Genomic DNA, 12,813 nt, shown 5'->3' on the forward strand with positions numbered 1-12,813 from the left:
CTTTTTCAAAAAAGAATGTAAGGAAACGCCAACAAGATATTGCTTTGCCTAACAGTGTTGTTCGGCAATATGATGTATTGTGTGACGAAATGATATATTGTTTACGGTTGTGTTTTTGACCGTGTTTCTGACGACAATTGCCATCAGGTCTGAATTGAGAATACCTATAATTTGATTATTTTGCAAATCATTACAGTGTAATCAGGATGAATATTGTCACTGGTTGCAAGTTATTTCCCCTTTATCTAAAAAAAAAATGTATATATATGGAAATGTTATCAGGATGAATATTCTCACTGGTTACAATTTCCCCTTTATTTTTTTTTCCAAATATATATATATATATATATATATATGGAAATGTCAACAAAGTATTGCTTTGTCTAGCAATAGGATATGTCGTTTAGCAATGTGATGTTATTGTCTAACAATATGATATTGTTTGCGGTTGTGTTTTTGACTGTTTTTCTGACAGCAAGTGCCGTCGGGTCTGATGAAAATATCCATATAATTTTGATTATTTTGCAAAACATCACAGTGCAATCAGGATAAATAATTCTACTGGTCATAAGTTCTCTCCTCCATTTTCACAAAAAAAAAATATATATATATATATACATAAGGTAATGCCAACAAAATATTGTTTTGTTTAATAATATGATATGTTGTGGTATGCTTTAATTGAAAATCCTGTAAAATTAGAGATGAATTGGATTCATGAATTAGATTTATGTAACTGTTCGGATTTCTTTCTTTTTATTTATTTTTTGTTGATGTTGGGGAATTACGCAAACTTGATATTATGATGTAATGAATGATATACATGAATATTGCAGTGATATCTTGTACACGACAATAGTGAATTTCATTTTTTCAGTGCCGAAAGGCTATGCGGTTGCGAGTGTCCCCCCCCCCCCCACACCATATTTACACAATGGAACAAAAGGTTTCCAGGTGTTCCAACTGATTGTGTCTGTAGTGTGTATTAACTTCATTTGTCTGTATCATATTTTCAATACATGTGTAATCCTTGTTGGGTTGTACTTTGACCAATTGAGGAATATATTGCATTTTATAAACGACCCCCCCCCCCATCCATTTTGTTTTTGAGATGATTATTACTACAAGTCTGATCCCCCTCTTAATTGTGACAATTTTTGGAAAAGTTCCAAGTTTTTATCCGTACGTTAGATCTTTATCGCTTGTCTGCATATTCATATGCGCACAATTCCTGCGTACTCATCATTCTGCCAAACTGGTGTAATTTAAAGTATACAGTACTTGCTTGTAACAGCAATTCTTCACTTGTACGGTCCCAGTATCGTCTGCACTGAACCGAACTCTTTCCTTATCTACACTCGCAGCCACGCCCACGTCAAACACGCACACGTTAAGACACACACGCACACACACACCCAAATCTCACACTCTCAAGCACAATCATACTCTCGCATGTTAAAACACTGCTTACACACTCCATGCATACACACACTACCACTGTTATAATGATGCCATTGGCGGCATTGGTGTGAAAATATGTTTCGTATTCAGACCTGCGGTGTGCTAACAAGTGCCCGAGAAGGTAATTGGCCTGGGGTTTTTGGAGCTATTCTGTACTTATCGTATATCATTGATGATCTGGAAATTGATCGAATGTAATAGCCAAGCCACGTTTGTCCTTGTCTAATGTCGGCTCAAATTTTTGTGTATGTATGTTTTTGCTGTCGTCTCGGAAGCCCACAGAGACACTGGATTTATTCTTATTATGTTTTGTGTGTTCTATGTCTTTTTCTGTCCATGCTTTTCAGTGTTTTTACTTACCTTATTCTGCCCTTTCTCGTTTCAAGTTCTACGTCTCTTCAGCGATCTTCTGCTTATCATGATTTTGACGTCACCCATGTTCGTAGATTACTCCAGCGTCTCGCCACATCCCGGCGACTGGGTATTTTTTTGTATCGTCCACTTATTCATGACATCCTAGTTTTGTTAATAACGCAGACTTTTAAAAATTCGTCTCGTATTTTTAATTATGGCTAATTTTCTGAATGCTCCATTTCACTCCGTATCCAACGATGATTTTTTTGAATTATTTAGGAACACAAGCTTAGATTCTGACCCAGTTAGTGGGTTAACCAGTACACGAACCACCCCTTACGATGATTTTGTTACCGATAGCCTGAATACAGCTGCAAATGAATTGCCTCATGATCTTAGTAATGATTTCACTCAAAATATGTCGTGCAATTATATTACAGTGAATCAATGCAAAGACATGATTCATAATTTTTCAGAGGACACGTTTTCTTTGTTACATTTAAATATAAGGAGTCTGAATAAACATTTTGATGATTTAAAGTTTCTATTAGAATCTGATGCAAGCCAGTCGCTATCCGTTATCGGATTAAGTGAGACATGGTTAGCTTCCAATACAGGAAATTATTTCGCAATTGAGGGTTATAATTTGTTTGTTAACAATAGGCTTGATAAGAATGGAAGGGGCGTTGCATTGTACATATCTCGTTCCTTTGATACTATTGTTCATGAAGATATTTCTAGAATGGACAATGTTGTTGAATCTTTGTTTATAGAAATTCTTATCCCAGGATGTAGAAAGCTTATGGTAGGCATTATATACAGACCTCCTAATTCAAACGCCAATGATTTTTTAACTTATTTTTCAGATCTTGATAATTCACACGTTTTCCGAAATAAGGATTGCTTTTTACTCGGTGATTTCAATATTGATTTGCTGAAGTCTGAGCATGATAATATCTCTAGTGATTTTCTTCACACACTTCTGTCCTCGTCCTTTCTTCCTCTTATTTCTAAACCCACACGTGTTACAGATCGCTCTGCCACCCTCATTGACAACTTGTTTTGTAATATTCTACCCCTCCCTGACTCTCTTATAATCCTTTCAGATATGACTGATCATTTTCCAATAATGACTCGTTTTACTCTTAAAACACCAGCTAATATTAAACCTATTTCACCTCCTTTGTTTAGACGTAGAGTTTCACCTGAAAAGTTAGCTAGTTTTGATGTGGCTCTCAAGAACGCTGACTGGTCAGGAGTATTTGGCAGCGATGATGTTAATATATCCTTTTGTAATTTTATGGAAACTTTTAATCATCATTTAGATGATGTAATCCCAAAACAAAGAAATAGATCAGAGTATAAAAAGACACCTAGATTACCTTGGATTTCCAGATCAATTCTTCGTTCAATTAATAGAAAAAATCGTTTGTATTACAAATACAAATTGGAAAAAACTGAGCGATCGAAGAATAGATTTACATCATATAAAAATACTTTGACAATGATTTTACGTTCTGAAAAGAAAAGATATTACTTTAAGCAATTATCGAAATATAAGTTTGATATGAAAAATACTTGGAAAGTCCTAAAACAGGCCATGAATGTTCCGAGTAAACACTCTGACATTGATAAAATTAGATTGAATGATGAATTGATTAATGATCCTCTTCATATTGCAAATATTTTTAATTCTTATTTTTCAAAAATAGGCGAAAATTATGCTCAAAACATTCCTGCAACAGATTCTCATTTTACTGAATTTTTAGGTCAGCGTAATTCTGATTCCATATCTTTTATACCTACTAACAGATTTGAAATTATTGATATAATTTCTTCTTTTGAAAATAAACGAAGTTCCGGTTATGATGAGATAGATAATTTCATACTTAAGGGTGTTATTTCCTCGATTGCTGATCCACTTGCTCATATATTTAATCTGTCAATTTTTAATGGTGTGTTCCCTGATAAAATGAAATTAGCTAAAGTAATCCCAATATTTAAGGCAGGCGATAAGTTCGAAGTCAGCAATTATCGCCCAATTTCATTATTATCGTCATTGTCTAAGGTTTTAGAAAAACTTATTTACAAGAGAATGGTAAATTTTTTGAAGGTACACGACGTTTTTACGAATTTTCAGTTTGGTTTTCGTGAGAAACATAGTACTACGCATGCTCTTTTGCATTTTGTTGATAGAGTTGTTCACGCAATCGATAACCATTCTCATTTAGTTAGTATTTTCTTGGACTTCTCCAAGGCCTTCGACACTATCAATCATGATATTTTACTTTATAAGTTATCGCATTATGGAATACGTGGGAAGGCCTTGGAGTGGTTCAAGAGTTATTTACTTGATAGAAAACAATTCGTTACAATTAACAACAATGATTCCGTTGTCAGAGAAGTTAAATGTGGTGTCCCACAGGGAAGTCTCTTAGGGCCGTTATTGTTCATTATTTATATCAATGATTTTTGTCGCGTATCCGACGACCTCTCTTTTATTCATTTTGCAGATGACACTAATGTATTTTTTGCCCATAATGATATTGATTTTCTCGTTCATAAAATTAACATTGAATTGAAAAAGTGACAAATTGGGTCAGGGCCAATAGGCTATCACTCAATGCTCAAAAAACAAAATATATGCTTTTTAGTAATACTGTTGATAGTTTAAGTACAAATATAGTATTAGATGACTCTCATCTACAAAGAGTCTCACATATCAAATTTTTGGGTGTCATTGTGGATGAAAAACTTTCCTGGAAATCACATGTTTATAATGTCTGCAATATAATTTCACGTAATATAGGCATTGTAAATAGATTGAAATTTCATATTCCACAAAAATCATTACTTATGCTATATTCGTCGTTAATATTGCCTCATCTTAATTATGGAATATTAGTTTGGGGCAACACGCATCAGAATTTATTAGAGAGAGTGTTCCTCTTACAAAAGAAAGCTCTCCGTGTTATCTGTTATTCCCCTGTACGTTCTCATACAAATATGTTGTTCGCCTCTAACAAGCTCTTAAAAATTGCAGATTTGTTTTTGTTTAATTTAGGGCAATTTATGTACAAGTATTGTAATAACTTGCTTCCGTCTATTTTTGACTCTATGTTCCTAAAAAATCAATCATTTCATGAATATCCTACTAGGCGTTCCAATGAATTTCACTTACCTTTTTTAAGATCGATTTTTGCTAAAAACACACTTACTTATGTAGGCCCAAATTATTGGAATTCTTTGAATCAAGACATAAAAAACGCTCCATCCATATATTCTTTCAAGAGGAGACTGAAGTCTTTTTTATTGCAATCGTATGACTCTACAATACCGAATTAACCATTTGGCCTTTTTTCTCAGCTACACTTACCTGCTCACTTTGTCCCCTCTTCAAAGAATTAATGGTATCTTTTTCCTGGATGCTCGCAATGTTGTCACCTATGCCATTTTGCCCATAGCGTCTTGAAGTTGGCTTTCCGTATGCTACTCCTGTTCATACGTCCCTCTATTTTCTATTTTCTATTTTCTTGTCTTTTTTCAGGCGTCAAAATATTCCTTTTCCCCTACAACTATCCTCTTATTCTCTTGGCATGCTTCTGCCGAAGATCGCTGTTTCTGTTGTTTCTGTTGTTCTGTTTCTGTTTCTGTTGTGCATTCTTGTCTGCTATTTTGTCTTCAGTTTGTCAGTCTTGTCCATCCCGTTTGTCTTGTACAACCTTTTTTTTTTTTTTTTTCAGTAGTTGTCTCGTTGTCTAGTCCTGTTTCATGTTTGTTCGCGTCTATGAAAGTGTATATCTGGTAATCTAATTTTCAGTGGGCTTCCAGACTTCTTCCACTTTATTATCTTCTGTATCCAGGCTTCTCCCACTTTGTTATCTTTTGTATCTACGATGATTCGATTCCATCAATGTTCTTTTCCAGAGGGGCCCACATACTACAAGCTCTGTCTTTTTAGTGGGTCCCTCCATTTTTCGCACGGTATACATGTACTTCACTTCGATCACTTCTGTTGCTTTTTTACTATACAATGTATGATTACTATAGGTCCTCAATTATTGTACAGTCTATTCATTTCACTATGTTCTATTTACCTTGTTCTCTGTTATCAAAAGAAGTGAAACATATGTTATGTCGAAAAAATGAAATAAACTTTGAATTGAATTGAATTGAAAGCTCAGATTAATATTGCAGTCCTAGGCTAGGGAGTTATTATCGCAATGCAAAAGTAGCGTACGACTTCTGTGAGGAAACCTTACAAGTGAGATGACTTGCAGCCGAGAAGACATTAAGACAAGCAGGCGCACTTTCCTTGTTGCGAACGGCATTGATCACCCTAGAAGTAGGACCAAAAAACATCAGGTACGGCAGGAGAGTCCTAGTATTCACCGCACTTCAGACAAAAACGATGAGCTGCTTCTGCACCTAAGATGCATGTAAGGAAGTGGACCCTCATGCGTCAACCAAAACTACACTGGGGATTTCGCAACGTACGAATTCAGAAGTGATATCCCGTAGAGTATCCTTTTTAATACTCATTTGGACATTCATTGATTTCAAAATGAAACTTTAGTGCTTTGTACGCAAAATGAAGTTCCTTGATTGTTCGCTATTGCAAGAGATGGGCCTATGCTGAATGATCCAGTGAGGCATCCTGAAGCAACAGACGACATGGTAAATCTGCAAATCACCTTGCTGTGGAAATGACATGTTGGCCCTACTATGATAATAGCAGGTCGCAAGCTGTCGGACAATGAAAGTGGGAACCCCTACCTTTTGAACAGTGTGGCTGCCCCTCTACTATTGTGCTCAAGACAACTTTAGATGCACATGTATGGGATTCAACAGCAGTCCTGGCCTTGAGTTTTACTTGTTCTTTTTCATTCTTGTTTGTGCCCAAATTTCACTCATTGATATCGTTAAAGTTGGTGCATATCAATGAGTATAGTCATTCATACCTTCACGAATTTACTGTCTCTTGGCTCCAGAAACAAGAGAGGAGCCAGACATCAAAGTTGGTAGCTTTGTGGCACTGAAAGCAGGGGGACAGAAGTGGTGTGCCGGATTGGTCATGCAGGCTGACGCAGATGAAGGAGAAGCACTAAGTACATGTACGCCTCGTACACCGAACTCCGGGGTAAATTTCATTCAAGTTTCAATCATGTTGAACTTTAGTGATACTAACTGTCAGGAAGGTATACTTTCAGTTTACCTTTTCCTTTTCTGTTTTGTTATCATTACAGGTGCTGATGATTTTTCATTTTACCAACTGAAGTTGACTCGCCATGGTATTTCACAGACCAGCACATTGGCACTTCTCCCTATTTCCCTCCAAGCTGTTTCAGCGAAAAGATTGCTAATGTGGACAAAATGACTAATTAAGACGAAGTAAATTTCAAAAAAAGGGAATTGCAGTTTAAAAGCATACATTTTAAGGTTATTGTTATTACATCCATGATTCTGTAGCTTGCAGCAGTTCACCTAGCACTGACCTCTGCTTTTAACGTTTGTGTATAATTGATTGCTTTCATGTTGCTTACGTTTCAAAATTCATTTATTGGTATTAGGCCTTTCTAGCCATAGGTAAATTATGTGTCAGTGACTTGTAAGAGTACTCTCAGTGATATTCCAAACAGAATTATTGGTTACTGTGCCAGGTGTGTAAGAAAACAGAAAATGAAATTGATGTTCCCTTCATTTGTATTATGTCACATCAGCCATGGTAGATAACATGTATGATTTAAAAAAAAAAAAAACTCTCTTATGAAATATAATTTCTTATTCAGAATGATAGCAGAGATGTACTGACTGATCATTGCGCAATGATTGATATGGCATGTTTTCTTCGTTTATTGGTCAAGGTGTGAAATGTTTGTTCACATATGTTTGTGTCGCATCCATCACATCCTCAAGCTTAAATGTTAGATTTTAAAGATGAACACTCACTACGTCAGTAATAAATAATAAGTCTTCATGGAATCTTACACAGTCTAGTTGAGGAGGTGTAACATGGGAAACTTTTTGAAGTCATATACTGCATGTTCCACCATATTTTTTTTCCATCAGAGTGGTACAATTTTCTAACAGATTAAAATAAATGCACAAAAATTGGCACAGAAGTTGAAATTTTGACACCCAGGTTGACAAAAGTGGCGCCTAACCGTGAAACTGGACTATTGAATTTAAACAGAGCACATAAAATATGTGGATTATGTTTTGAGCTGACATCTTAAATTAATGATTTATATGAGAGTTTCAGCTCTGTAATCTTTTACTCATAATAAAACTTACTTGATTGACTGCTCACATGGCTTCTTTGTTGATATCTTTGAAAATATAAGTTTGTATACTATTTGAAATACACTCAAATTTCATGTCCCATTCTGTCGAAATTGTTTTCTTAAGTTATTATTCTATAGTGCAAAGGGTCAGTTTTGTTTTTTTTAAATGTACCATATCTTTTGAAAGTAGCTGCATAGATTTGAATACAAATAGTTATTAGATTACACTGTATTCATAAGCTTACTCGACTTAATTTTGCCTGTATGTGTGGCGCACGGTGAGTCTGATGCACCGTCTTTGCTAAACTAATAGTAATTGGTAATAGAGACTAATGAGGCACTTTCCCGGTTTTGTTGGCAAAATGGGGTATCTTCAGATACACCCTTTTGCCATACAGAGAGCTTACGAGAGAAAGGATTTGTATGGTGTAACTGCAGATACACCCGTTTGCTGCAAACAAACTAATGCGGCATTTGCCATGTTTTGTTTTGTTTTGTTTTGTTTTCCTCTGCTTTACTTTGTTATTTTATTTTATGTTTTATTTTTATTTGGGGGCAGGGGGTGTATCTCCATATCACAAACTCTAGTTGATTATAATCAATAAATCAATGTTATAATTATAATTGATAGTGTGAAAGAACTAAAAACTGTAAGAACTGTTAAAGATAATCTTTGAAGCATTGAATAGCAAAGCTAAAGACAAACTCCATCATCAAACATCTAAGCCTATACAGTTGTACCTGTGGCTTCTATAAAGCAAATAGAAAAGTCCAAAACTTTAAAAGCTATGTTTCTTTATTTTATTTCTCCCAGGGCGGACCTGGGATACACCCTATAGACAAGATTCCGTGACGTCAAATGACGCGTTGCCTGAGATACAAAGTGATTCACGGGGGCATTTCATGAAGCGTTTTGTCTGATATTTTTCCAACATATTATTTTGCTCTCAGCCAATCAGATGCAAGGATCTCAGCGGCTATAACAATTTTTCAGAAAATATTTCTGACAAAACGTTTCATGAAATGCCCCCACGTGTGCATTAAGCTCATTGCTCTGGTGCGCGGAACGCCTACTGTATGTGTGCCTCCTATACGCATTTTGGCCTCTCGGTATGGCTTAATGACGTCATTTGAAACTTGTCTGTTGCCAATTTGTGGCAAGGCACTCCATCTGAGAGAAACATTTTGGACTGCTGCAAGCCCTTCGGCAACATACACCTGATTTGGGCCACGCGAGCACCTTTACAAAGTATGACCCCTCCCTCCTCAGTCCTCACACTGATGATTTCTGCTAAGCTTGGTCCAAATCCAGCCACAAATTTTAAAGATGAAGAAATATAATGTGAACAAGAGTAGGCACGACGGAAGACGCATGACGCTCAACGGACGCTGGATAATGAATTACCCTCAGTAGCTCATTTGAGCCAGTCGCTTGAAGTGTAATAAAAAGCTAAAAAAATCACGCATTTTGCTTACAGTGTATTGTAAAATGTAAATGGTATTAGAGTCAAGTGTTTCTTCTGAATGCTCGAAAAATTGAAAAACGTGAAAAAAAAAATCAGAATAAAAAAAATACAGATAGTAGAAAGGACACACCTTCGTCACAGAATGTACCAGTGAAACTCCCTGGACATGAACATGTCTTGTTTTGGCAGGTAGCCCCGTTCTGGCAAGGATCGTTTGTGCAGTCAACTATAATATTAGAAAAACAAACAAACAAACAACAACACGTGATTAACCATTCATGCTGGACTAGACCAACAACACAGCAGTATACGACACGTGCACATCAATGTAAGAGGTGGTAGTAACAACTTAAATAGGAAAAGACAAACCACTGAATAGGCAGTATGGACTTTAATCATCAGAATACAGCAAACTCGCTGAATACACACTTTCACATAACACGTACACTGACTAATGCACATACACGTTTCATGTTGATTATGTTTATTTAGTTACAAACACACACACACACACACACACACGAAATATTGTACTCACCATGCTCGCAGAGCGTTCCAATGAAGTTCACAGGACACGTGCAGGCGTTGTTTTCGCAAGATGCCCCGTTTTGACAAGGATCGTTGGAGCAATCAACTGATAGGACAGACAAAACTAGCAATATTATTGAACAACTATGACATGTATAATACGCCCTCTTGACACTTTTTGATACCCCATTTAAACTTCGGTCGGAAGGGTATGAACAGAGAAGCTGAATATGAATAATCACATCAAAATCCAGAAAATTATAAATCTTCCTTTTGCTTATGAAGCCCATAAATACGGTGAAAGAAACAAACGAATAAACAAGAAACAAGAAACCCCTTTCTAGCGCTCACTTAGTGGCTTCACCTTCAATGCACTCCATGTGAGGAAAATTATTTCACAAATCTTGTGATACGGGCACTGATGCAGGTCCCCCTGACCAGTCCACTCCTTGTTTGCGGTATTTGGTTCCCACCGTAAGGTTCCCTTGGGTCACCACCAATATTTGTAAAGAAAAATTAAAAAAAAATAAAAAATGATATATTTCCTCTTTCGATGATTCTTGCCAAGTTTTTTGTTTGTTTGTTTGTTTGTTTGTTTCATATATTCGAGTGTCGTATCTCGTATTTTCAAGAATAGGAAGATACTAGTAATGCTTGATTTTTGTTTGTCGATTTGTTTGCTTCTTTCTTTCTTTTTAAGTTTACGCATAACGGACGACGCCTCCAAACGATGAACTAGCGAATTAGCTCATTATAGAGCCATTTCCCTAAGGCAATATGGAGAAATAGAACAATTCGAAATATTTCACCTTGTCCACAGAGCATTCAGACAAAAAAAAAAGTGTTATCAAAGTCAGAGGCTCCTTCTGTAAGCTCGAAGTGTGAAAATAATCGATGATAGAATAAAGAAATAATAATAAGAACTAAGAAAAAAAATATGATGGAAGTAACACACCTTCGCCACAGAATGTACCAATGAAACCCACTGGACATGAACACGCGTTGTTTTGGCAGGTTGCCCCGTTCTGGCAAGGATCATTAGTGCAGTCAACTACAGTTTAAAAAAGAATACACATGATTAATCATTCCTTTTGGAACAGATTTATAAACAAAACAGTAAATGACCCCTGCACTAAAGTGTTAGAGGTGATGCTAATAACTTTAATATAAAAATTACAAACCAAGGAATAGACCGATATAGAAACTTTCATTTTTAGATTAGAGCAAACTCGATGAATAAACATAAACATTGTCTTTGATACTATGCAACACATGCAGACAAATTCACAGTTACACGAAAGACTGTTCATGTTTACATATCAAATTGAGGTAACGAAATAATCTTACACACCATGTTCACAGAGTGTTCCAATAAAATTCACCACACACGTGCAGGCGTTGTTTTCGCAAGATGCCCCGTTCTGACAAGGATCATTCGAGCAATCAACTGATGTGGGACAAAGAAAACTAGAAATATTATTGAAGGAGTATTATACTCCAATTTGGATCCCAGCATAGTTTCCCCTGGAGTCTTCACCAATATCTGCCCGACCGACCGACCGCCACACCGGCCGACCGACCACACGGTGATTCCTATATACCCCGTTATACACTTCGTGTAGGCTGGGACATGAACATTTCTCCCTACCCACAGAGTATTGCGACAAGAAAGTGTTATTAAGATCAAAGGCTCCTCCTGTATTCTACAAGTGAGACAGTTATTATGTAGTGACATCAAAATGAAAAACGCCTTACACGCCTTATGGAGCCCATAAATACGGTGAAAGAAGTAAATGAATAAACAATTAACAAGAAACCCACAGTTCTAGCACTTACCTAGCGACTTCACCTTCAATGCACTCCATCTGAGGGAAATAACTTCACAAATCTTGTAATACGGGCGTTGATGCGGGCCCCCTGGGCAGTACCCAGCACCAATTTTGAGGTAATTGCAACCTGATTTAGATCCCACCATAGGGACTCACTGGGGTCACCACCACTATCTATACAAAATATCTAGCTTTTTGTTTGTTGGTTGGTTGGTTTCTTTCTTTCTTTTGAAGTTTACGCACAACGGGCGACGAACGATGGACTATCGCAATCATTCATTATAGAGTCATTCGCCTGAGGAGGAATAAAACAACTCGAAATATTTCACCTTGTTTACAGAAGATTGCGACAAGAAAGTGTTATTAAAGTCGAGGCTCCTTCTGCATGTTGGAAGTACATGTAAGAAAATTATTTTGATGATTCCTGAAAAGTTTGTGTTTTTTTTTCCAAATCCAGTCTCGTATTTTCAAGAAGAGGAAGAAAATGTTTGATTTTTGTTTGTTGTTTGGTTTGTTTCTTTCTTTCTTTCTTCTTTAAGTTTACGCACGACGGATGAAGCAACCGAACGATAAACTAACACAGTGGCTCATATCATACAGTCATTTGCCTAAGGAGAAGCAAAACAACTCGAAATATTTCACCTTGTTTACAGAGGATTGCGACAAGAAAGTCTTATTCAGGTCGATGGCTCCTCTGTATGTTCGAAGTGTGAAAATTATTATGTGATACAAAGACTTCGAAAAATATTTATGTGATGGAAGTTACACACCTTCGCCACAGAATGTACCAATGAAACCCACTGGACATGTACACGCGTTGTTTTGACAGGTTGCCCCGTTCTGGCAAGGATCATTAGTACAGTCAACTAGAGTGTTTCGATAAAAAAGGGG

The 12,813-nt window shown here is 36.5% G+C and overlaps 1 protein-coding gene across 1 annotated transcript in view; it reads right to left on the reverse strand.

The window, feature by feature from the left end:
- The window catches only part of LOC140226545 (uncharacterized), a 125,202-nt gene that overhangs the window by 37,146 nt on the left and 75,243 nt on the right, over positions 1-12,813 (reverse strand). The window contains exons 15-19 of the mRNA XM_072306996.1: positions 12,693-12,788; positions 11,445-11,540; positions 11,049-11,144; positions 10,104-10,199; positions 9,696-9,791 (exon numbers count right to left, since the gene is read on the reverse strand). Coding sequence (XP_072163097.1) covers positions 9,696-9,791; positions 10,104-10,199; positions 11,049-11,144; positions 11,445-11,540; positions 12,693-12,788 — 480 coding nt within the window. The remainder of the gene's footprint in view (positions 1-9,695; positions 9,792-10,103; positions 10,200-11,048; positions 11,145-11,444; positions 11,541-12,692; positions 12,789-12,813) is intronic.

Source organism: Diadema setosum, chromosome 3, assembly GCF_964275005.1.
Source record: "Diadema setosum chromosome 3, eeDiaSeto1, whole genome shotgun sequence".
Lineage (NCBI taxonomy): Eukaryota > Metazoa > Echinodermata > Echinoidea > Diadematoida > Diadematidae > Diadema > Diadema setosum.